Here is a 27,653-nt window from a genome sequence, read left to right as displayed (position 1 = left end):
GGCGACCAAGATTCTTACAAGTCTACCACTGCTTTTGTTCTTTTTCTTGGTGGCAATCCAATCTCTTGGTGTTCAAAGAAACAAAAGACAGTAGCTCGTTCTTCAACAGAGGCCGAGTATCGGGTTGTCGCTTCTACCGCTGCTGAAGTCACTTGGGTTTCTCATCTCCTTTCTGAGATTGGTATCACTTTTCAACAATCTCCTACTATTTATTGTGATAATTTAAGTGCCACCTATTTGTGTGTAAATCCGCTATTCCACAGTCGAATGAAGCACATTGCGTTGGATTACCATTTTGTTTGGGAAAAAATTGCTAATGGTTCTCTTAAAGTTTCTCATATTAACACTTACTCTTAGTTGGCTGATGTCCTTACTAAACCTCTCTCCAAAGGTCGGTTCCTTTTTCTTCGCTCCAAGATTGGCATTTCAAATGGAATTGCCATCTTACGAGGGCGTATTGAAGCCCAATCATAGGAGCTATTCTTTAGCTATTAGTTTTTTGTTGTAACAGATTACTTCTGATGTATTCAAATGTATTCAAATGTTTGTTTTCATTGTAATTGACTTGACCATGTTTTGTGGGATATTTTCTGTAACCATTTGGGATGTTTATGTTATATAAACCCCATTCAATGTGTTTAATAGCAAGAACATAATTCAGCAATTACTCCTCTTAATATCTTTCAGAATTTGTTGTGATTGAAAAGATTTTAAAAAACCCAATTCAAACCCCCCCCCCCCATTTTGGGTGTTTTTCTTCCTTTGTTTTCTCAATTTTCATTTTAATGTTAAGTAGGAATGAAAATGAAAATAATAATAATAACAATAATACCTAATACCCTTATATTTTAAAAGAATAAATTTTTAGATATTTTTTTTTACTAAATGATATGACTAAATATATATATATATATATATATATATATATATATATATATATATATATATATATATATATATATATATATACTTAATAAATAAAAAATTAGCCATAAAAACCTATATAGCCCTAATATACAAATCATAACAAAATTGAATAATTTGTCATACCTAAGAAACTATAAAATTATATTTTATAGTATCTATATATATATATACTTATTATCATATTAAATTCTCAAAGCTAACAAATATTTTTCCTACTTCCAAAAGAGAAAATAAAAATTCAAACTTCATTCCAATTTCAGTAAGCATTATATCCAATAAAATATGCAAATATCCATTTATTCTTTTACCAAAATTTGAATAATTTGACATCCACAACTATAGAATTATATATATATATATATATATATATATAATATATATATATATATAATAGCATTTAAATTCTCAAGGGTAAAATAGTAATTTTAGATTATTTTATATTACTAACGATTAATTAAAATCTCACTTATAAATAGGATTTGATTTTCGTTTGAATCATTTTTTATTTTACTTTTACTTTCATAAAATTTATCATAACATGTGAATAAGGAAGAAAATGAATGAAACATTCATTCTCACTCTCCATTCCCATATACCGAATACCCCTTAATTGAAATCATCAAATTATTTCAATTTAAAAAAATCAAAATAAAATATTCATTTTTCATTCTTTTTTCCATATACCAAACATAGCACATGAGTCTGGCTAATATTATAATTAATTTTTCATTTTGATTCTTTCTATACTGTTAATTTTCTTGTCATTATGAATATTCTTTCACTTCCATTACAGGTCAGCAACGCGCAGGAATGTAATTGTTAATTAGCTTGTGTCACACATGTCGAAGCAGTATCCATTTAATTAATCTTTAGACCATATGATATTTTAGTGCTAAAAATAGTGCATTCGATTTTCGATGGTCATATATAGCTGTAGTGGTCGTGAGGTTGTACGGATTTGAAATTTTTTGATCATGCATTGACAAAAGGTCCAGCAGGAAGAACCTAATAACTGTTATATATTGTAAGCATCAGGCGCACCACATGTTAGACTGAATGATTTAAAGCCATCCAAATAATAAAACCTAATTCGCAAATACATATTTTTGGACCAACAGTACTAGGTCTGATGCCGAGACTTGGCACGTGAATATGTTCAAGGTGCATGGCTGTACGTAGTAGAGCTTCCACTCCGGCCATCGATCTGCTGCTGGACTTGCTTTATTATATGTCAAATGCATATGCTCCATCGATTGGAATCGGGTAGAGAGTAATTTTTTAACGCACCTCTAATCTAAATTATCAAGCGAATCTCCGGATGAGATATCTTATCACATGCAAATGTGTGGGTTTATCAAGGAATTTGAGACCTCGTTGGAAAACGTATCTCGTGCCAAGATTTGGTTCAGCATATGTTGATACATTAATATGTTGACTTCAGCATAGGTTTAAGGTAATCTATTAAAGAATACAATGAAAGATTTGCATCTGAAACATGAAACAAACATGAAAAAGAAGTATAGGTGTTGAATTGAATAAGTCCCTTGGGAGAAGATACTAAGTCTCTAGATCAAGTAAAACTATATATATATATATATATTTCATAATTAATAGATTAATTTATTCTACAATCTACTACATGCATGGTTTTACACCTATGAAGGTTTTTTTTTTTTAATTTGGTTTCCATGTAAATTTTATGTACTAATATTATTATTGATTTTCTATATTTCTAATCACAAACAAATTAATTAGACAAGATAAAGTTGATAATAATCAATAAAATTGAATTTTTGGACTACCTAATTCTCTACACTTTTTCCATTTAAGTAGTTCCCTTGAACCATGAATATCACATCTTTAATTGGTATCAAAGTAAGGTTAAAAATTGTAAAAATTAATATTTTCACTTGCTTTCAATTATTGACTCATGGAACCTTTGAGAATGGGATCATCAATTAATTGTCCATCATTCTTTGATGAAAAATAACGGCTCTCAATGACAAAGTTGAAATAAAATTTTCCCTTGAAATGCAAGGTGAACGCACGTGGAAGTTTGGAACGAAGTAGAATTGGGGTAAAACTCTCATAAGTATGGATAAGAATGGTAGTCCACTAGTGAAACCAAACATCGAAAAAATGGGACGAATGTGATAATGAAGACTTTGAATCCCATCCAAGGCCCTTTATTGCACTTTTAGTGGTGTGACTCCGAATTTTGTAGGATAACAATATGTACATATACTAAAGAAGTGTTGTGATATCTCGGTTGTTACACATGAGTGCACTTCTAATGTGAAATTATCTAAAATTTAGATATTAATTTCTTGAAAGTATTAGAATATTGAAAGAGAATAAGTTTGATTTCCATTTAGAACCTTGTGATATATTGAATTCAAGTTATACTCTTGGTGAAAAAATATTTGACTCCAAGGTAGTTAGCAAATTAAAATTTTGAGATCTCTTTATAAGAGATATAGAATAAAATAACTACACAAATGAGAGTCAAGATGTTAAATCTCTTAGAAAGAACCTATTTTAACTAGTGTTGAAGTTGTAATGTTTACTAAAAAATTTAGGAAATTTGTTTGCTTTCAAAAGAAAAACAATTCTAAGACTATAAAAGGAAACATTAAGAAAGAAGATAAGGGAAAAAGGAATCGCCTTAATACACCTAAATTGATCTAACTGTGAGAAAGTGATATATTAATGCTAATTGTCTTAGCCTAAAAAAGAATAAAAAGACCTGTAAGTTACTTGAAGTAATGTCAAGTTGGAAGAAGAAGAGTCCAATGAGAGCTAAGATGACCAAAAAATAATTGATATGGAGGCATTGTACACCATTTATAGAAAATCATACTTTCCCCGTAGTTTTCTATTTTCCCTAAGGGATGTTTCCAAATAAGGCGAATGATGGCATAAAGATCTTGGGAAGAATTTTTGATTTTATTTTAGCCAAGATATAATTATTCACTCTGGGAAACAAAATATTGAACATAGTCAAACAAATTGTATTAAAATTGATTAGGCATGGGGTTTCCTAGTTTTAAAGAAAACAAAAGGTACGTTATTAGTTAAACTTAAGAAGATTCAATTCTTTATCGGTCAAGGGTTATTCTAGATTTCCTACTATACAAGAATTTTTATTTACCTTGATTCTCTACCTTAAAAGTGATTAAAAATATTCTAAGGAATCAAAATCAAATCTTGTACATCTAATATATTGACCGGAGGCATTAAACTTAATCACCAAGCCTTCACAAAATAAAAATTGGCTTACTGGAGCCTCTTTCTCAAAATGGAAACTTTTTGCAATATCTAGGAGGGCTTGGGGACTTTCCAAAAAATTCACATTACATGACCTTAGATGCGTTGACGTGGAAACAACACTATTGACCCATCCAGACGGTAAAATATCCATCAATCTGGGTGTATGGTTGGTGGATGGAAGCAGAATAATTCAATTATTTACAGGCTTAAAAGTACGAAACTGCGTGGTTCAACTTCAGTTTCAACAATAACGACTTGCAAAAAAAAAAAAAATGAATTGGACAACGAGAAGAGCAGAAGATAGCAGAATAATTTAATAAGAAGCAGACAAGTTATAAATTTGGACTCCAGACCCTTTCACACTTGTACTTATGTTCCTAGGCCGTGCTGCTTAAAGAATTAACAACATTATTGTACTGTAATCCTTGAACTACGCGTAGCATCAGGTGAAGCGAGCATCACAATAGCTAAGGTCACGAGGTTTGACTACATGTCAATTTCTAATTTATTAGTAAACAATACCAAGCTGCCAGTTTTGATTCTCCACTCCAACACACGTGGGTTAGTTAATACTGCTGCCAAAATCATACAACGAGCATCTCTCTCTCTCTCTCTCTCTCTCTCTCTCTCTCTCTCTCTCTCTCTCTCTCTCTCTCTTTGTTCACTTTTGCTGTCCATATCAAGCTCCAAGCACCACTGCCACATTCGCCACTGGTATATATTATGGCAGAAATAGTTAAATAAAAATGGGTAATTATGTCTTAATAATTTAGCATTTTGTATTGGAGCATTACACTAAAATTTATAACTACTATTTTAACATTTTCAATCTCAAATAGCAAAAACTATTAGCATTGCTATTTTCTATATCTACTATTTTAATATTTAGCATTACTATATTTTATTTTATTTTCATTTTATTTTCATTTTTAGAGAAAATTATGATAATATGAAATTAGTGTTTTACTTTTTGTCTTTTCTAAATTAATGGTTTTTGGAAAATAAAAATGGAAAGTAGTTGATTTATGTTTTCTTTTAACATGAAAATTGAAGATAGACTAAACAAACATTTCTCAAGATGCCCATGAATGCAAGACATGCAAGGTTGGCGCCAATATAGCTTAGATTACTTTGTATGGATCATCCAAAATAAAAAGGAGAAGGAGAAATTAATTACCAAAAAAGTATTAAGGAAAAAATATAATAGGCATGCATTGTTTAAAAAAAATCCAAACACGTTTTAATGCTTGTAGACCTTTTTTTTACCTTTTCTTTGTAAAATGAAGTATTTCACAAAGTTTTGAACATAGGCAGCCTTAAATGCACACATGTTGTGAACTAAGTTTATGACCTATTAACTTTTCCATGGAAGTCTTGGCCATTGATTTAGAAGGAACTAAATTTGAAAGGCAAATTGTTGTTTCCAAAGTATATCCACATATAGAGATAAAAAGAGTTGAGAAACTCATCATACAAGTTACTATGTTCATTATAGTTTGATTTCTTCTTTCAACCATTTCATGTTGTTGTGGAGTTTTGGGAGCACTCAACTAGGATATAATCTCATACTACTTAAGGAAATAATTGAACTGCCTAAGCATTTTTTCATTAGTTCAATTTGATCAAAGTCTCTTGATATATTTACCTAATTATTTCTCTATTTATGGCTTAATATCCTAAATTTATCTAAGACATCAAATTTTTTATGCATCAGATATACATACATACATATATATATATAACATAGTTTAATGCTTGTAAACCTTTTATTTGTAAAAATGAAGTATTTGACAAAGGTTTGAAAATAGGCACCCTTAACCACTCACATGTTGTGAGCTAGGTTTATGAATACACTTTTCCATAGAAGTCTTAAGCATTGATTTAGTAGGAACTAAATTTAGAAGGTAAATCATCATTTCCAAGGTGTATCCTCAAAAAGAGATAGAAAGTATTGAGAAACTCATCATACTATTGACATCTTAAATCGATGAAACAAAAATAATAACAATTTTTTTTTTTTTTTTTAAATGATCTTTAAAACTAAAAGAAATCTCAAACCTTAAATTCCAAATGTTGAAGACAACCTCAAAGACTTAGAGATCTTCCACTCGATGACTCATTCTTGAGTTTTGGCATAGAGATAGTGGAAATTTCCACTATCTAACCTAGAAAAAGTCCTAATTGATTAATTAACCAAATAGGGCTCTAATTAATCAATTAGTCCAATTTAAAAATGTTGTCCACTAATTCATGTGCAATCTTACGAAATTACCAAAATGCCCTAATGCACATAAGTAAACCAAGAGCCGATCTAACCCTCATTAACTACACCAACAAGGTATATGAGCTCAAACTAGGATCACTTGGACCTATAGGATAGTACTAGCTCCTTTAAAATCCAATTTTGAAGTTAACTCAACTTCCTACTACAAAGAGTCAACTAAACTCAAGTACCCTATGTATATTATAACTAGACACTAAGTGCTCAGGTCTATGACCTACCATCCATTGTATATAATCTTCTCATGAACTAGTGTCCATAATATAATAAAATGAAAGTTATCAATCTCTTAATTAAGATTACCTCTATCATTCGTGAGCTCCAAATCCTCCTATAGTATGGTCAATTAACAATCTAAGCTTACCAAAACTTATGTCAAGTTCCACTTAAAGAACTAGTATGGTCATAGCTAGTTTACGTAACATATATCCTTAGGATCACCCAATATGACACATTATCTCAATCCTATGGGATATTGGTTTGAGCCAAAATATGTGCTCTAATGACACATATTCAATATGATTTGTGCACCAAAGGACACTCAAATTACCCAACTTGACCTAAATCGATGCTAAGGCCCTAACCATGAGTTTAACTTGTATTTTGGAGATTTATCTCAGGTTCAAGGGAAAAAAAAAAGGGTGCAAGTTGAATCATTTAAGATTTTGAAAGTCCAAAAAGGGTTAAATGAGAAAATAAGCGAGTCAAGACTCATAGACTATGAGGAAAGGCAAGACGAGGATATCACGAGTTTGGGATATGAGAAACGACTATTATGGAGTAAGAAAAAAGACAAGAAAACATAGGAAATGAGGCATGAAGCAAGATTCATCAAGTTGCATGGAAATTTAAAACTCAAAATCTAAAGGCAACATGTGCTCTAACTTTGAGGACAAATTTGGAATACTTACTGAAGTCCATTTTAGGTATACTATCATTTCAAAGCTCTAGAAATCAAGAGTCTAACGCTTTAAACGGTGTGCAAATCAGAGCTTAAATGAAGAAGTTATGGCTATTTGAAGACAACTACGCAAAGTTGAAGGACCATTTCGAAATGATTTTAAAATTCAACTTATGAATTTGAAATCCAATTAAAAATTACCCCAATTTTGAATTCACCCATTGCCACTTTGATTTATCGCCTCTTCTACCTCAGGAATTGCATCTAGGGCACTTTATTTGCCCTCAGTGGGTCCCACGGGACTAGAAATCACTATTTTATTATTTTTTTTAAGTCATTTTTAGGTAATTATTTTGTAATAAGTGGCCAATGAGAGTGTACCACATGTTAGGTGATTGATGATATTATATAAACTTTCTTAGTTCTAGGGTTTAGATCTTGGATCATTTTCTGGGAGTTTGACAACTTTGTGGGAAAGAAAATGAGAACTTTGATTTGTTTTCTTTTCTTCTTTATTGAATATATTGTTTTTAGTTTCTTTCGATTCAAATTATGGATTTTTATCATATTAGGGATTGTGAATGTGACATCACCCCCATGAGAGGCTAAAAAGTCAACTTGGGACTTGAAGCATGAAAACCTAAGGGTTAGAAAACCTATAGGGACAATGGGTAAATCATTATAACAATGAGATTAATTAATGATTGAATTATAATTTATCAATTTTTATCCTATCCTTGTAAGTTAGTTTAGGGAATGATACGGTAGGTTATTACCTAATACTAGTGATTCTTGGTAACTCTTGATTATTAGTTATCCCGATCTTCCCTATCGTTATTTGCCCCAAAACAAAGCTATAAGGAGTAGGAAGGGTTAGAAGCCAAACCTTAAACCAGTAATCAATATCATTCATTTGATGGTTTTAGGAATATGTTTTTTTTTAAAAAAAAAAAAAAAAAAAGAAGGAAAAATTAGGTTTCAGATGTAGGTTTGAGTTATAGAACTCAAGTTGATCGCGAACGGCCAAAGACCCTAAAACCCTAAGGTCACTTTACTTAAGAAACTCTTGTTCTCTCTATTTCTATACCTTAAGTTAGATTGTGGAAAGCCCCGGACTTGAATCAATTGAATTAAAAATCAATATCCATTTTGTTATTAATTTAGTTTCTTTTACTTAATTTCACTTCATTAAAGTTACTTCACACATTATTTTTCACTTTAGGATTCAAACAAAAGCAATTCATTTATCTTAATATTAACAATTTCCATAAGTCAGTCCCTGAGTACGATACCTGGAGTACTACAAAAGTCATAGTGACTATTTCTCTGATTTTTCTTTACTAGAGTTGCTACGTAAAAGGCTTAGTATTTTGAATAACAGAGAAGATCGGTAGATATCATGGTGTCTCTATTAAGAATACCTATTACTATAGACTTCCACTAATAGTTACCTAATCCATAGGGAATATATAGTCAGTTTAGGATATTACCTGTAAGTCAAAGTCACTACTAATTTTAGCCCAAACTTAGTATTCTCTCAAGGTTGAGAGACAATAGAACATAACAATTTGGTGAAGTTATAACTACTCAATAGCCTATGTCATGACTCATGTAGTTCCTATCCAATGTATAACCATACATACTAATGCACTTACTGTCGTAAACTTGGTCTAATGACCAAGACTGACCATTCCTTTAATTAGGAGGTAGTGTACTACAACCTCTAATAGATTGCCTAAGTCCATGAACCCGTTGTGAACAAGTCATTTACTTGCAAAGATCCCACGACTTTGATCTTCATTGTAATTGATCTAAATGCACCGAAATCATGTACAATGTAAAAGATGTATGCGAGAATGCTCATAAGGCATAATACATGGAATAATGATATATTAAAGTGGAATTGAAATTCTATTAAATAAATAATAAGCTCTGAATTTATCACATCATATCATATTTTTAAGAGCTCTATCCTAACACATACAACTTACTATGTTCATTACAGTTTGATTTTTTTCTTTCAACCATTCCATTTTATTGTAGAGTTTTGGGAGCACTCAACTAGGATATAATTGTAGGAATCTTGGATCTCTTTGATCCCTATACCCGAATCAAGTTAGGTATATGCACAACTTTCCTAAGTTTTCTCTAAATCCTATGCACAACTAAAACAAGCATATTTTGAAACAAAGATTTAAATCAAGTGCTAGAGAATACAATGCCTCAAATTTAGATGTTCTCAAATCTATTCGTTTCAATGCAAATAAAGATTGAATCCTCTGAAAGTTTCATACACCTAAGATCTTTTGCCTAATGGCTCTACCTTGATCTTGGGTGGGTGTCTAGAAAGGTGAAGGTTATGGCTCACTCTCCTCTCTAGATGGTAAAAGTTGGCTAACTAGTTAACCCCTAAAGGGGTATTTATAGGTTTCCCTAATTGGGTTTAAGTGACTTCAGCTCACTAAGGGTTTGGGTCACTTAATCTAACCCAAAATGGGTCTTAAATGATTAATTACCCTAAAAAGATTTCTAATTAATCAATTAGACCAATCTAGAGACTTTGTTCACTAACCTTTGTACATCCTATTATGAGTGTGAGTATGAACAATAAGATGTTCAACATTGTAGGACCTCAGGCACTACCAACTCTCCTAAAAGCAATTGCTTGTAGGCAAGGCACATCCCCTAACCTTATAGTGCATTCACCCAAGCGCCCACAGCGAACACAAGAGGAGTTGATGGACGCGACCAACCCTCCGATCTGCCAACAATCTCCCCCCCAGCAACACCCCTGGGGTTTGAACCCATGACCTCGACTCTGATACCACTTCTAGGACCTCAGACGCTACCAACTCTCCTAAAAGCAATTGCTTGTAGGAAAGACGCATACCCTAGCCTTATAGTGCATTCACCCAAGCGCCCACAACGAACACAAGGGGAGTTGATGGAGCGGCCAACCCTCAGATCTGCCAACAAACATCAATACCAACCAACATACAAAAATCAAGAAATGTTTGAGGTTTTAATAGGATGATAATGGAATTGTGCCTTGAGTCTAATTATTTGAGCAAGTAACCTGGTGAAGGCAACTTTTCCAGTTGAAAGAAGACAACATGAGACCAACAATTTGATACATCAATTAAAACCATAAAATAATGAAAAAGTCCACTAGGTGGATGAATAGGTCCACAAATATCACCTTCAATGCATTCTATAAAGGCTGGTGATTCATATTTACCTTAGTAAATGATGGTCTAATAATTAATTTGCCTTGTGAGCAAGCAACACAATTGTAATAATTAGGCATCATAATCTTTTGGTTCTTCAAGGGATGCCCAAAAGAATTGTTGATGATATAACACATCATAGATAATCCCGGATGACTAAGATGTTTATGCCAAATCATAAAAGTTTTAAGTCATAGAACTTCTGGTTCTTGATAGCATATGCCTCAATGGGTCTAATGATTGTTTGATATAACCCACATGAATAAGAAGGAAGTTTTTCCAAGATAGATTTTTTCTTAGAAATAATTGAAGTAATGAGAAGGTATTCATTACTACCATTATTCATAGTTTCAATGTAATATCCATTTTGGCGAATATCCTTGAAACTAAGAAGATTTCGATTGGATTTAGCATAATAAAGAGCATCATTAATATGGGTTTTATTCCACTAGGTAAAATAATAGTTTCTCTTTCAAAGCCTTGAATCAAGTCGACAAGACCTAATAATGTATTAACATTAGACTTAACCAACGATAAGTTGGAAAAATATTTTTTATCATGAAGGATTGTGTGTTGTGGCACAATCTGCAAGACATGCATCTACATTGGATGTTGTATGATGTATCAAGGTATGAGAGAGATCCATATGTCTTCAAGTATAAATATAGAAAAGAATTTAGATAAGAAATAATAAAATATAAAATAAACTATAAAAGATGAATAATAAACAATGTGTTCAAAATATGATAACAAAATAAAGCTCTTTATAAAGAACTAAATAAAAACATAACATTTAATCATAACAAAAATTTCCATCACCAATTAGATAGTCAATTTTCCCACTAGGATTCTCAAAGAAGTTTGAAACATCTAAATGGGTTAAATCCATTAGGCCATTACCATCAATGAAGTTCATTTCAACTTCCTTTCCTTTTGCTTTTATTGAGGCTTAATAAAGGTCAACTAAATGCTTTGAAGTACGATAGGTACATGACCAATGTCCTTTCATACCACATCTATAACACTCATTCTCACGATTATGTTTACTCTGTGGTTATATCCCCTTTTCATGTTATGTCTCTGAATTATTCCACTTATGGTGGTTTGAATTGTTCTTTTTACTCTAAGAACAACTACGATGAGAAGAATTGTGTCTACCATGACCATGACCTCGATCATGACCTTGTCCATATCCACATCCTTGTCCATGTCCAGGAGTTTGGACAGATGTGGCATTGGCTTCATGTAATGACATAGACCCAATAGGATGAGATTGATGGTTTTTCAATAAAAGTCCATTATTTTGTTTAGTCACAAGAAGACATGTGATCAATTTTGAATATTTAGTGAAACAACACTCTCAATATTGCTACTGTAGTAGCACATTTGAGGAATGAAAAGTTGTAAATATTTTTTCAAGCATATCTTCTTCAATGAATTTTTCTCCACATAATTTTAATTGTGAGCTAATTTTCAATAAATGTGAGTTGTAATCACTAATAGATTTGAAATCTTATAATCCTAAGTGCATCCAATCGGAGCATGCCTTTTGAAGGATTATGGTCTTTTGGTGGTCATATAATTCCTTTAGATTATTCCAAAGGATAAAAGAATCTTTGACCATAAGGTATTCACCTTTTAATCCTTCATCAATGTGATGGCAAAAGAATATTAAAGTTTTTGGCATGATCCTGTAAGGATGCATCATTTCTTTTTTTAATGATATTTCCAAGATTCATCACATCTAGATGAATTTCAACATCCAAAACCCAAGATAAGTAGTTTTTACCTGAAATCTCAAGGGCAACAAATTCAAGCTTTGCAAGGTTTGACATCATCTAAAAACTATATATGGAATAATATTAATAAAAAAAATTCAATTTATTGAAATAAACTATTAATAAATTAATAAAATTCTTTAATAATATTTCAAGTAAATAATATCTAAAAATATAATCCCCTAAGCTTTTTCTATATTTTGTTATCAATTATAAATGTGGTAAAAATGCATAAACACAATAGAAATTAAAATCTAATATTTTTCATAGCTTCGGGCTATAATTATTTTCTCAAAACAAAAAATGTGCAAATTTGCACATAACTTTAGGCTATGAACAATTCTTTATGCAAATTTGTGTGTAGCTTCAGACTTTAAACTATTCATTGTGCAAATTTGTAAATAGTTTCAGACTATGAACTATTCATTTTATAATTTCCAACTATATAATGTTGTTTTGCATAGCAACTATTCGTGATGATAACGTCTTATAGAACAAAGTAGAAGAAAAAGAAAACAAAAAAAGAGAGTAGAATGCACGTAGAAAATTGAATAGCTTTTCATTAGGGGTCCTTAGAGATAAATTGTAGAAAAAGATTTCAACCTTTTCTTTTGGATCTCCTTAGAGATAATTTTATAATAAAGATAAATTGTAGAAAAAAAATCTAACATTTTCATTTCTAGTTTCTTTAATGATAATTTTATGATAAAGCTAGACATGTTTTTTTTTTTTTTTTTTGTCTTTTCTTTTATGTTAATACTTTTTCTCCTTTCATTTAATTCTAAGTTTTACTCTATCAATTTTTTTTTTAAAATATCTTTATAATTTTTTATGATTTATGATATACACATCTATAAATGATAAAGAGATATGATAGAGAGATAAAAATAAAAAGTTGGGAAAATAATGAGATAGAATGTTATTTATGTCATTTTATATATTTATATATTATTAATTTTAAAATATATACAATGTTAAAAGTAGGAACAAATTGTAAAATATTTTTTTACCTAAAAGGTCTTTTTAAAAAAAAATTAATTTTCATTTATATTAAACAAAATTTCATTGAGTATGGAAAATATTTTTTCTTTCTTCCATCACAATAGTTACTTGTATTGACTTTGTCCATAAAAGTAAAAGTATTTTGCACTTCTTTTTCTTCTTAAAATACCCCTCACTCATTTATTTAATACCATCAAACTATTCAATTTTCACACTTTTATTTATAACTTGCCATTAAATTATTCTAAATTATCACTATATGTATCATTAAAAAATTTATTTTCCTTATCTATATCATATTGGGTGGTATTAAAGTTTCACTATGATTTATTTTTTCCTTAACTTCCAATTAATCTTTAGAAAGTGTTAAGACTTTTCTCTATCTAAAATAATAAATTAAAATTTTTATAATCATCAATTACTTTTTGAAACGTTATTGATTTCAATCAAATAGAAGAGATATAATATAAATTATTAGAACTTATTAAAATTATTTTTTAAACATTAAATTAATCCATAATCCATTCACGATCATAATTATGAAGACGAGCACTAATGCACCAATGACGATCACCAATCCATTCATAATGCTAACATGTTTTATGAAGTTCATAAAACTAAATATAAAATTTCATTATAAGATATAATGAGAAAGAGAAAACAAAGATATAGATTTTTAATTCTTGTGAGCATTTGTCTATTCACAATATGTTGTCTATATATAAGTGGATGAAGGATAAGATTCTTATTTAGATAGATGAACTAAAATGATTTAGATAAGTATCAATTGAAAAGACAAATGTGAATTGAAAAGATTCTTATTTAGAAAAAAAAATGAAAACCAATAGGTTCAATATTTAATTTTCATTATGACTTCTTGAAATCAATAATATTGATATTACAACAGAATTTCTAATTCTTTGAAATTCTAATTCTTCAAAAATAAGTAGTATATTAATCCATTTTAATTAATTTATTCAATAAAAAGTAATGTCATTAATTTAAAACATGGTATACAAGATTTAATCCAACTTTTATATGTAAAAATGAATCTATTAAATTACATTTTTTTTATTCAAATTATGCTTTAACATTTGAAAGTTACTCATACTTAAATTTATAATCCTATTTAAACATATACTTTTAATTTGATAGGGTACATAATATTCAAGATAATGCTTCAAAAAGTAATTAGTGATTATGAAAATTTTATTTTATTATTTTAAATAATGAAAACTTTAATGAATGATTTTTTTTAACCATAAATGAGATAATTTAGATAAATTTGATTTTTCTATATATTCATTATTAAAAAATGATTTAATAATAAATTATTTCCTTTAAATAATTTTAAATTGATTAAAATAATATATAAAATGACATATTATATGAATATATTAAATTATTAAAAATATGATATTCATCAATAAATAATATTTATAAATAGATGTATCAAATATATTATCTTATTATAATTGATTATATTAATATATAATATATTGTAGTGTATTATAATGGTATAAGAATGTCCTTTAGTTTCTCTAAGTAAATTATTTTAAATTTAGTATAATTTACTCTTTTTTTCTTTATAAATATTGAATTATATCATTTAAATTGATTTTAATCCTCTAGATTTTTAATTTTCTGTTTGTTTCAATTACATTTCCTAAACTAAAATTTATTATGATAAGTCGTATAGAATATTAAAAAATAATTTTAATTTTTAATAATTATTAATGAGTTGTATTGTATCCTTTCATACCCGAGTCATATTTAAAAATTTTAGTTGTATCAACAATTATTTGTAGTTATTAGTAAAAATGTAACTATGTGATTAAACATAAAAATCCAAATCCAAATCCAAATGTTTTTTAAAAAATAAAAATAAAATTGAAGATAACCCATTATAATTTTTTTAATAAAATATAAAATGAAAAAAAAAAACATTATGTTACAATTTATTTTTATATATTAGGATTTAAAGAAATTTAATTTTAGAAACTTTAAATAAAATTAAAAATAAAGACCAACAAATATTTTATAAATCTATTTGTAAATCATTTAATTTTTCTATAAAAAAAATGAAATAAGTTTGAAGAAGCATTTAAAATTATTTCATTAACTTTATAATTAATGAATATCACAGTGACTAATTTATAATTGGATGTCGCAGAGTTAAAGTTATTAAATCACAGGTAAAAAATTACTATTTATAACACAAATCAAAGAATATAAATCAATTATCATAATATATAGAATTGTAAATAAAATAGTTTAGTCATTTTGACCACAAGTAAAAAATTACTATTTCCAACATTTTTTATGGAATGAGCATGCCTTTATTTTTCCCATTCAATTCTATAATGGAAGAAATAGTTGGAATTATAATAAACAAATCAACTTTAACCCCACAACTCCCTATTTAAATTAAAAGTTTTAAGGATTCCTTAGGATAGTCATTTTGAAAATATGTTCTTATCATGGTATGTGTGTGGTTATAAAATATAATTTTTAAAACATTTTATGAAAAATTGTAAGTAAAAGAAATGAGTAAGTTTTGAATTAATAAATGAATAATAAATTCCTAATTATTAATATTTTGTAATAAAAAAACTCTAGATTCAAATAAAAAATAAATATTTATTTTTATTATGTAAATTAATCATAATTTAAATAAATATATCTAATTAAAATTTTTATTTATTATTTAATAAAAAGCCTATGTTTAAATTGCATTTCTTTGGTTCAATATTTTCTAATATTTTAGAAAAATAAAATAATAATCCTATTTAAATGGAATTTTTGTTGTCAAATATATATATATATATATATATATATATACTTCAATCCCAATCTACATAAAAGTTATGTATGGAAGTGGAAATAGTAAACACAAAAATATTGTGTAATATTACAATTAGAAAATAACTAAATCTAAAATAAATAAATAAAAATTAAATTTTAAATTCCAATAATCATCTTAACTTTGAAGTCAATCTACCTTTCTCTATAAATAGAGAAATTATTATAGAAATCATTTGAAGAAGAAAAGAAAAGGAGAAATCATTTAAGGATGAAAAAAAAAAAAAAAGACAATTGATTTTCTTGTATAGAATTTTAAAAGTTAATCAAGAGCATGTGAGTAACATCTTCAATAATTATTTGAATTTAAAATTAATTAAATCCTTATCCATAATTCTATTTATAGAGATTTTAATTTAAAATCAATGATTATTTATAAATCTATTTATAGATATAAATAAAAATATTTGAGGAAAGAAAAATTAGAAGAAAGTTGTGTAAAATTTTTGTTGTCTTCAAACACTCAATCACTGATCAAATCACAATAAATAAATAAATAAACACAAGCAAAGTATATATTCTTGCAATAATAATAATAAATTTAGCAAAAAAACTAATATCTCTAGATTCAGTGCTACCTAATGTCACCTCCAATTCTTCTTAGAAAGAAGGAAAATTTTGAATCTTATAATAGGTTGGGTTTAATTAAATTAATGAAAATTAGAAAATTTTCATTTCTTTCTATTATCTCACCATAATCAATTAAGGTATAAACCAAATGAATGGGTTCCAAAAATATCATATCTATAATAGTCAAGAAGAATCAATATCACAAATTGATCTCAAAACAATAATCATGAAGAATCAATATGAAAAACTGATTCCTTAAAATAGATAGTCAGATATATGGTGAGAATAAATTAATTTTTTTAAATAAAAAAAATATGAAATGTGTCCTCTTATTGAAATGAAATAAGTAACAATATAACAATTTAGATTAGTAACCTATTCATGATTGAACAATGATACTAAGAAAATCTACATACTTCTCAAGCCATAAAATATTTATGCAACAACTCCTTCAATAAGGATTCTTCATCAATAAGGATTCTTCATCATTTTTCATTGATCGCATGTCCTTCATTTTTCAAATATCATAAAAATGAATCTATATACATTATATAGTGATAAACAACCAACAAAAAAAATGGTTGGAAGAAAATAAGAGAGTGAAAGAGAGTTATTGTCCACCTGATATGAAGAAATGAAAAATGGGATTTGACACCTAGTTTTTGAAAATTTTCTAGTAACTTGTTGGTATGAAATAAATAAGAATAATAGATAATGAGAGATGTAGAAGCACATTAGAATATAATGAGATGAGCATGAAACAGAGTAATAGATAAGAGTAGAAAGATAAGAGAAGACATAGAAGCACATTAAAAATTAAAATTTAGTAAGAGGAGCATAAAATAAGAGTAATAGATAAAAAGAGACATAAAAGCATATTAAAAATTAATAGAATAAACATATTTAAGAGGTAAATAAATGAGATAAAAAGATTGATTCTAACGTTTTAATTTGTTAATATTTATTGTCTTTTCACAATTGAAATAGAAGTTAAAAGGTCATAATAGTTTTTAAATTTATAAAGGATTGATGATACTTAAAAATAATTTTTAATTAATAAACTTACAAAATTAAAAGGAATTATAAGAATGAAAATAAAAACACAAGAAATATAAAATAAGTAAATAATGACCATTAACATTTATCAAGGTAATTAGAATTCAAAATTCATATAATTTATTTTTAAGAAGGTTTTTACACAATAAAAACTCAAAACATAAATTATTATTATTATAAAATTTTTTGGAGAGAAAAATGAAAAAAAAAAAAAATTCAACAATAATATTAAAATTTCATTTTAAAAGGAGAAATATTATGTAAACTAATTTTTTATTTAATAATATTATAGAATTGAATAAATGTTTTTTTTAATTTGGATTTTACAAAATAAATTGTGCTTTAAATTTGGGTTCAAAAAAAATCACAACAATAAATATTTGTATTTTTTTTATTTTTAAGAAGTTAAAGAAAATAATGTTTAAAATGAAACAAAAAATATTATCACTTTTTTAGAGAACAAAAACAATATCATGGTGAAATTTTATTTTAAATTAAATTATAACAATTTTTTAAAAGGAAGTTGTAGACCCCTCTTTGGTCCGAGATTATCTGGTTTTCTTATGTCACCATTTGGAGGAGTGGGAAACCTCTTTATGCTAGGAGCAAACTGCATGGACGTGTGGCAAAGACATGACTTGTCATGGTGGTAGTTGAGAGGGGAAGTGTTTAGAGAGACCAACTATGAAGTAGTCTGAGAAGAAAAGAAAAATGGGGAAAAAAATGAGGAGCAGGTAGAAAAGATATCTTGGAGAAAAACAGAGAGGGCTAAAAAAGAAATGAGGTTTTGAGGGGAAGTTTTCAAAGAGACCAACTATGAGGTAGTTTGAGATGAGGAGGAAAAGAGTGAGCTATCTTGGAGAAAAACCAAGCTAAGCTGGGAATTTTTTTTTTTGATAAAAATCTGGAGAGTGGGTGCTTCATTTTTGGGGAACTTGAGAGAAAAAAATTGGAGTAGAGCAAGGGGAGTTACGAAGTAGTCTGAAGGAGTTGGACTAAGAGAGGAAACAGCGTATGAGCGAGAAACGAACAAAAGCCGAAGGCTGGAGTTGAGTGGATTTCGGGTTTACAAGAAGAAGCAAAGGAAAAGCTCACCAGTTTTGTTCGAAGATCTTAGACTTCTGGAGGTTTTTAGACCTGGAGGAGGGTGTCATGTCCATTAGCAGCTCTTTTTTTTTTGGAATGGGACACAGTTTTTGGTTTTAAGGGTATGGAAACAAATGACTAGCCCAAAAGACACAAACAAAGAACATAATTAATAAGAAGAAAAACTTATCGATTGAGGCATGACAAACATTGTCCTTGAAATAGATCCACCCTCCTCGAAGATAAACTCGTTACACTAGGGTACCAGTGGTCTACCTCCAAGATTCAACAACCAGATCTCGCCTTGGGTGCACTCTGTAAACAAGATGTGTACAACTCGGGTTTTAAAAAAATTCCTCCAAATAGATGTATGAAAAGACTCTCTGAAAAACTCTCTAAAAAATTATCTAAAAAAAATTGTTATTCATATATAGAGAGTGAGGGGTGACCTACTTTTATAGGCTACTAAAAAAGTCCCAATGGGACTATACTTGTAATTAGAGCATGACTCAAAGTGGAAGAGAATTCTACTTATAAAATGAATAGGACTCCGCTAGCACAATCCCAATAGGACTCTTCCCAAAATAAAATAAAAATAAAAATTATTTACATTCTTCCTACACACAGTCACTTGAAGCTAGGTTGATCTTGTTGAATGGGAGCACTTTTAGGTATGACTGTCATGAATCCCTTGTTCTTCTTCATTGTCATATGTTTTCCCTCTTCACTTGCTATATCTGTGGATTATTTGGTTGGGTATGGATGTTAGAAGATATGGATTTGTCTATGTTAATTTTCAGATTGCTTGTGAGCTTATTATTTGCTGGTTCATTTCTTTTCTTGTGAGTTTGGCTTGAGAGCATCATAGCTCTATTTTAGCTTTACTGTGTCACCTGGACATCTTGTTATTGTCCTTACTTCCATGGATCATATTCTAGTGATCTCATTTTTCTAACCCACCATACCCATCATCACTGCCCAAGATGACCCTGATGTACCCATAGCCACAATCTCCAGTTCATTGCCACCATCATCCTACACAGCCCACATAGCCATCACCTGCTCCCAAAAAGGCCATACCTCATCATTTTTTTAATTCTTCATATTTTTAATGCCAAAATTTAATTTTCAAAACTTCAATTTTTGAATAATTTTCACAACTCCAATTTTCAAAGAATTTTCAAAACTCCAATTTTCAAAGAATTTTCAAAACTCCAATTCTCAAATTTAATTTTCAAAATTTCAATTTTCAAATTTAATTTTTAAGAAATCCAATTCTCAAACAATTCTTCAAAATTCCAATTTTCAAAACTTTCATTTTCAAATAATTTTCCAAAATTCTATTTTTCAAATTTAATTTTTAAGAAATCCAATTCTCAAACAATTCCTCAAAATTCCAATTTTCAAATTTAATTTTCAAACCTTCCATTGTCAAATAATTTTTCAAAATTCCAATTTTCAAATTTAATTCTTAAGAACCCCCATTGTCAAATAATTCTCCAAGATTCCAATTTTTAAAATTTCTATTTTCAAATTTAATTTTCAAAACTTCTATTTTCAAATAATTTTCCAAAATTCCTATTCTCAAATTTAATTTTCAAAACTCTTATTTTCAAATAATTTTTCAAAATTCCAATTTTCAAATTTAATTTTCAGAACTCCCATTTTCAAACAATTTTTTTTTTTTTTTTTTGCAAAATTCTAATATTTAAATTTAATTTTTGAGACTTCAATTTTCAAATAAATGTCAAAACTCTAATTTTATTTTAAATAGTTTTAATTCCATTTCAATTTTCAAATATGTATATTTTTTTAATTGTACAACTTTTCATCCTTTATTAGGGCTTTAGGTAAAAAAAAATCTCGTTTTTAATAAACTTGCTACATTTTCCTTCAGGTAAGTATTTTCACAAATTTTCTTTGATTTTCAAATAATCTTTTATTTCTCTTGATTTTAAATAAGAATGAATATGATTTTCATAATTTCAAAACAATGGAATTTGTGGGATTAATTCATGCAAAATCAATTGGACTTTTGTGGGAGGCCAACATTCATAACGTTTTTTTCGAAAATAATTCAAGTGAATTGCATGATTGATATTGTTTGATTTTGATTGGTTTTGTGTGAGATATTTACACTTATCATTGTGTACTAATTTTGTTTCATGACAGTGCTTTATTACCTATTACAAAGAAATGCTCTCACTCTCACTTTGTTTATTTATTCATTATCATGACTTGCTTTTGATCTATGATCATTTTGGTGTCCATTAATTTCATAGTTAATTGTCATGCTTGTTTGACCTTATTTAATAGAAACCAATTTTTAGGGGCTTAGAGGGGTGTTACGATCTTTACTGTACCTTCCTAATAAGTAACCTGACCCCCAAATCTAGGTTTGATTTTTTACAAATTGTCTTTTCTAAATAAGAAGTCACACTTAGAGTTTTTTTTTTCTTATTTTGTTTTCCCTTTAAAAATAAAACAAAAATAAGTGGCGACTTCAAGTTTTTTCTAAAAATCATATTTTTCATCAAATAAATAAAAAGTAAGTCACGTCATCAAGTGAGAAAGCATCGAACGAAATACGGGGTCCACAAAAGTATTATTATTATTTTTTGTTTTATGTGTTTAAATTTTTAAAAAACTTAATCATCTAATCACATATAATAATATAAGAATAATAGGATATAAGCTTGTATAACTGAAAAAAAAAATGTAATTTGATTTTAAAAAGATGTAATTTGGATTCCAAATAATTTTTTTTTTTTTTTTTTTGTATTAATCTAATTTGTATCTAAATTTATTTTTTATTCAATAAATTAAGAATAAAAAAATATTATCTTAATCAATTAAATATAATAATAATGAGATATAAACACATATAATAGAAATGATATGACTATTTTTGGAAAAATAAAAAGTGTTAAAATACTTTGTACTTTTATATGTAGTATATATAACATGTCTAAAAAATCTTATTTAATTTGGCTATACTCACTAGTACAAACTTCAATAAATAACAACGATGACTATTTATTAAATAACAAAAAAATGAATTAGATATAATTATGTTAGTTATACTTAATTAATTTAATAAAAAGTAATTAACTATTTTTTATTTGAAATCTAGATTTTTTATTAGATAATAACTCTATGAATAAAATTGTCATGATATTACAATATGTTTTTAAATATAAATACTTAAAAGTTTAAAATTTTTATTTTATCTTCTACTAAATTATTTTCTCATATTTTTTATTAAATAAATAAAACAAATTATATAATATTAACATTATGAACTAAATAAATAAAAAAAATAATATAATATTAACATTATAAACTAGCATTCCATGTATCTTGCATGTGGAGCCAAACTACTATTTATGAAAATTTCCAAAAATATAATGGTAAAAGCAAAAAAGGGAAGACCAAAATAAATGATGATAAATGAGTGAATTAGAGTCATGTCATTTCAGTGTGTCGAATCTAGTCGGCATGCATCATGTCCAGCATTAACCTTAAATTTTATATTATTTATGATTTTGCCATTGTATGACAAGACCTTTAGAGAAAGTGAATGAGAACCCCGTAAATATGTTAAAAAAAATAAAAAATAAAGGTTGAAAAACTCACAACAACAGTGAATTCTGACTTTTATTATATAGTATAAATATTTATGAAAACAATTATAATATAAACTTTTAAATTTTAAATTTTTTTTTAAAAGACTTCAAAATTTAATACTTGAATTGAAAAATGTTTTCTCCAAAGATAATTTTGGATTTGATTTCTTATAAATTATTATAGGTTTGGAAATCAATTTTTGATAAAATATTTTAAAAATATTAAGTTATTTTTTTAAAAGAAAAATATTAGATACCCAAGTAGTATTTATTGAACAAACTATTTAGACCATTGAAATGCATATAATAAGAATTAAACCATTAAATAAGCTATAGAGGAATAAAATCAAGATATATGGATATAAAAAATAAGATCAATTAAAAAATAATAAAATAAAAAATTATATATATATATATATATATATCAAATAATTGATGGTGTCCTTTCGATGGGTATGGAAAAAAAATGTCATTCAAACCTGTGACCCGACCATTTTAAAAGTTCACACGTGGATATATATATATATACCTATATATAATTGATGGTGTTTTATTTGATAGGTATGGAAAAAAAATTGTCTTCATTGTGTTTTTTTCGATAGGTATGGAAAAAAATGTCCTTGGATCCGACCATTTTAAAAGTTCCCATGTGGTTGATAATTTGGTGGGAAGTCTAGATCCATGATTTTTTTTATTAGAAAAAAGAAATGAGTCAAAACTCATGTGTACCAGCGATGATATTCAAATATATTTCCTATTGGCTAATTATGTTAAACGTGTGTAAGAAAAATATATATTAGGAGAGAAAAGAATGCAAATAAACATTTGGAAAATAGAAAACGTACACGAAGTCTTAACCGACAGATCTGCATCAAAGCTCATATCAACTAACACGTGGCTCCAAAAACCCAATAACCTTTATTTCACCCCTCCTACAAGCCTGGAAGCTTCCTTTACAATCCGCGTTTTTACCAGGTTGATTTTACAGACACCTGTACGCGCAATTTCTGAAGCTCCAGAGGTAGCGGTGTACAGCTAATATTGCTACAAGCCTACAATTTAATATAAGATAAAATATTACGGCACCTAAAAAGGGATCCAAGGCTTTTAGGTCCTTAGGCCCATCTGTGAATTTAAATTGAGTACCAACTCGAATCTTTGCTGTAATACGGTAGCGTCGAGTTGGTGAAAGCGACACCCTTAAACGCCAGTGCAGTGACTCTTTGTTCACCGCCTCACATATGCGGTAAAAGAAGGCAAAACGTGTTCCCCCTCCGTTATTTTTTGAACCCTCGGGCCCATACATCCTTACTCGAACATCGAGATTCACCTATTCCAAGGGACCCAGACCACGTTGTTTCCCCCCACTCCTCTCAATATATGTCTCCCACGCAATAGTGTTTTCAAGGACAAAAAGCCTCTCTTCATCACTCACTTGCAGAGACATAGATCTGGGCTGGAAATGAGCTCTGTGGATCATGAAAGAGCAGGGTTCATTGGTCGTGGGTGGAGGTGGCTAAAGGGCTCGATTGTGAAGTTGAGGGACAAGGTGGTAGAGGTTGCCAGGAAGACGAAGAAACTTGGGCAGGACGATCCCAGGAGGATTATCCATTCTCTAAAAGCGGGTCTTGCTGTCAGCTTGGTATCATTGCTCTACTACTTCAAACCTCTTTATGGCGGTTTTGGGGTGTCGACAATGTATGCTGTTTTAACTGTGGTGGTAGTCTTCGAATTCTCTGTGGGTAAGTTTACTACTTCAGGGGCGTCTTGCTTCATTTATAGATCATTTAACGAAGAGAATAAATAAAAAAGCTCTGAGACTAATGGTTTCCATACTTTTTGATTTATTTGTCAGGAGCAACGCTTGGAAGAGGTTTGAACAGGGGGTTGGCCACAATGTTGGCTGGTGCTCTAGGTCTTGGTGCTCATTATTTGGCAAATTTACCTGGCAGGACAGGCCAGCCCATACTCTTGGTGCTGTTTGTTTTCCTTCTGGGTAAGTATAAATACAAATACTATGTGGCCCGCTACTTAACTTCAACCTGCTCCACTCAAATGTTTCTTGAAATAGCTTGCGGATTAATTACTAATGGAAGGACCTTGTGATGCAGCTGCAGCGGTGTCATTCGTAAGATTTTTTCCTAAAATGAAGGCGCGATACGATTATGGGTTGCTGATATTTATGTTGACGTTCTGTTTGGTATCTATAACGGGCTATCAGGATAAAGAGGTGTTAGATTTGGCCCATAAAAGGCTATCAACCATCCTCATTGGTAGCGCCACGGCTGTGTTTGTATCCATATGCATCTGCCCAGTGTGGGCTGGTGATGATCTTCACAAGCTGGTTTCTGGCAACGTAGAAAAGCTTGGGAACTTCTTAGAAGGTACATCTATAATAAATTGGTGGTACAGAAGTATGTGAGCTTCACAAGCTGGTGCCCCAAATGAATGTGTAGATTACTTAAAATAAGCCCAAAGACAAACAATTTTTATTTATTTTTTTACATTTTTATAAAGCAATTTTGACGACTCACAAGTGTGTGAACTTGCAGGATTTGCAGGGGAATATTTTAAAGTCCCAGGGGATGGAGAATCGAGGGATAACAAAACATTTCTTCAAGGGTACAGAAGTATTCTCACTTCAAAGAACAGTGAGGATTCCTTGGTGAGTTGAATAAAAGCTATTTTTCTCTGTTTCATTCTCTAAGTCATCAAAGTTCATGGACTTAATCAAGTTACAACTTGTTTAAAATTTCTCAATTCGCAGACTAATTTTGCAAGATGGGAGCCTCGTCATGGTCGTTTCAGGTTTCGTCATCCCTGGAAACAATATCAGAAGATTGGATCCCTAACCCGGCAATGCGCCTATCACATTGAAGCTCTTATAATCTACCCCTACCCTGATATCGAAGTAATGAACTAAACTCACTAGCTAAAATTCATTGCCCTCAGATTACTTGATTTAACTTGGCTAACAAAAAGCCATAGCATAAACTGCTTACTTACCATGTTGTGACATCCTTACAGGCCTCGGCAGAAATCCAAAGACAAATTCAGGATGCTTGCACAAAGATGAGTACGGAATCAGGAAAAGCTTTGAAAGAACTAGCATCTGCAATCAAAAGCATGACTAAACCATCCTCTGTTAATACCCATATTGTAAACTCAAAAACTGCTGCCAAAGCCCTCAAATTTTTGCTTAAAACTAGTTCTTGTGAAGACTTTGTCCTCTTGGAGGTAATGCCAACCGCTATGGTAGCTGCACAACTAGAAGAAGTCATTACTTGTGTGGAGAAAATTGCTGAGTCTGTTCATGAACTAGCCTCGCTTGCCCATTTCAAAGATGCCAAGCCCGAACAGAAACCAGCACTTGGGCAACCACAACAACTTCAGCAAACAATGCAACAATTCTCTGGCATAGAGGGACCTCATCATATCATTACAATTAATGGGTCATCTGCAGTTTTACCAGAGGTGCCCATTCAGGAATGTGGAACTGTGGTACATGTTACAAACACGGACATTATAAAAGGCTCCAAAGCTAAAACAAACGTGCGGGAGATGAGGCAATATCTTTCATTTTAAGGCAAAATGTTTATCACGATCTTGACTTTTGATATCTACTTCAAAAGTAAACAGCTGCTGCATTGTAGATTTGATTCTACACTTGCAGAGAGAGAATGCCATTTTCTAACCTGGATGCAATAAGGAAATAGTACTAATTGGTCTCAAGTAAATTGAATTATGACCCACATGATGATGAGACATTAGCGGAAGAGTCTGTTCAAATTTCCTTTCCCTCCTGTTGCTTTTATGGTGCACTTATATTTCAGCTGTGTGATCAAATAAATGTTCTGCTTTAATACTTGCAACTTCGCTTACCCTTTTTCCAACTCCTCAAACACATGAAATCCCTTCGAAATATTTCTTTGTGTTTGAATTATTTTTAGCTAAACCAGGAAAAGGAAAAGAATAATTCTGTCTTTACTTCAGAATTCACAAGGAAAGCAAAACTGAAAAGAAATACATACAATTTGAAGAGAAGACACAAGATATCCCAGGGATGACATCCCCATGAATAATTATGAGGTTAGTGATCAATTTTAACTTATGATTATGGTAATTTTGCTAAATAAAAATTTAATATTTATTCTAAGGAAATATCAGTTGAGGGTATATAACACTACATTCTAATTAGAGGGATGATTGGTATTGATCATCGAGCTGAGTATCTCATAATAAGTGTACTAGTACATATAATTACACATTGGATAGGACCTATGGTGAGTCATGATGTAAGATTATTAGGTAGTTATGATTTAACTGAGCTGCTATACTTTATGGTGTGTTAATCTTGAGAGAATACTAAGTTTATGCTAAAGTTTGTAGTGACTTTGACTTACAAGTGAGATGTTAAGGTGGTCATATATTCCTTATGTATTGAGTCAATGTTGATAGAAGTTGATAATAACTCACACTCTCAATAGAAGCATTAGGATATCTTATAGAGTTTGGAGTAGAATATCCCCTTGGGTGATCCTAAGGAAACACGTTCAAAAAATCTATAGTTGTAGTAATTACTTAATAGAAACTTGACATATGATCTTTGTGAGCCAGAGCATGTCAGTTGATCACACAATTAGAGGATTTGAGACCTAAGGATGAAAGAGGTAATCTTGAAAGATTGATAACATTCACCTCATTAGATTATGAACATCAACTTATGTAAAAATTGTATACAATAGATAATAGGTTATATACCTAAGCACTTGTATTTTATTGTAATATTACACATAGAGTGTTGGAATGTAGTTGACACTCTATAATGAGATACTGAGTCAACTTCATAATTGAATTTTGGGGGAGTCGGTATTGTCCTATGAGTTCTAATGATCCCTACTCAAGCTCATATTCCTTGATGACATGGTTTATGTGTGTTGAATTTGTTTTTAGTTTACCTATGTGCATAAAAGTGTTTTGGTAATTATACAAGATTGCATAAAGGTTAATGAACGGTCTCTCTAGACTAGACTAATTAATTAATTAGAGTCCAATTAGGCTAATTAA

General features: G+C 29.4%; 1 protein-coding gene across 1 annotated transcript; it reads left to right on the top strand.

Annotated features, from left to right (window-relative positions):
• The first annotated feature begins 23,973 nt into the window (after positions 1 to 23,973).
• On the top strand, positions 23,974 to 26,453 carry LOC117915831 (aluminum-activated malate transporter 2-like). Its single transcript, XM_034831541.1, has 6 exons — positions 23,974 to 24,328; positions 24,442 to 24,582; positions 24,698 to 24,970; positions 25,139 to 25,251; positions 25,354 to 25,497; positions 25,614 to 26,453. Exons 1-6 carry the CDS (start codon positions 24,049 to 24,051, stop codon positions 26,169 to 26,171), a joined length of 1,509 nt encoding a protein of 502 aa, XP_034687432.1. The 5' UTR covers positions 23,974 to 24,048; the 3' UTR covers positions 26,172 to 26,453.
• Positions 26,454 to 27,653: the final 1,200 nt, after the last annotated feature.

This window comes from Vitis riparia, chromosome 6 (genome assembly GCF_004353265.1).
Source record: "Vitis riparia cultivar Riparia Gloire de Montpellier isolate 1030 chromosome 6, EGFV_Vit.rip_1.0, whole genome shotgun sequence".
NCBI classification, from domain to species: Eukaryota; Viridiplantae; Streptophyta; class Magnoliopsida; order Vitales; family Vitaceae; genus Vitis; species Vitis riparia.
This window is presented reverse-complemented; position numbering and strand designations above follow the sequence as displayed.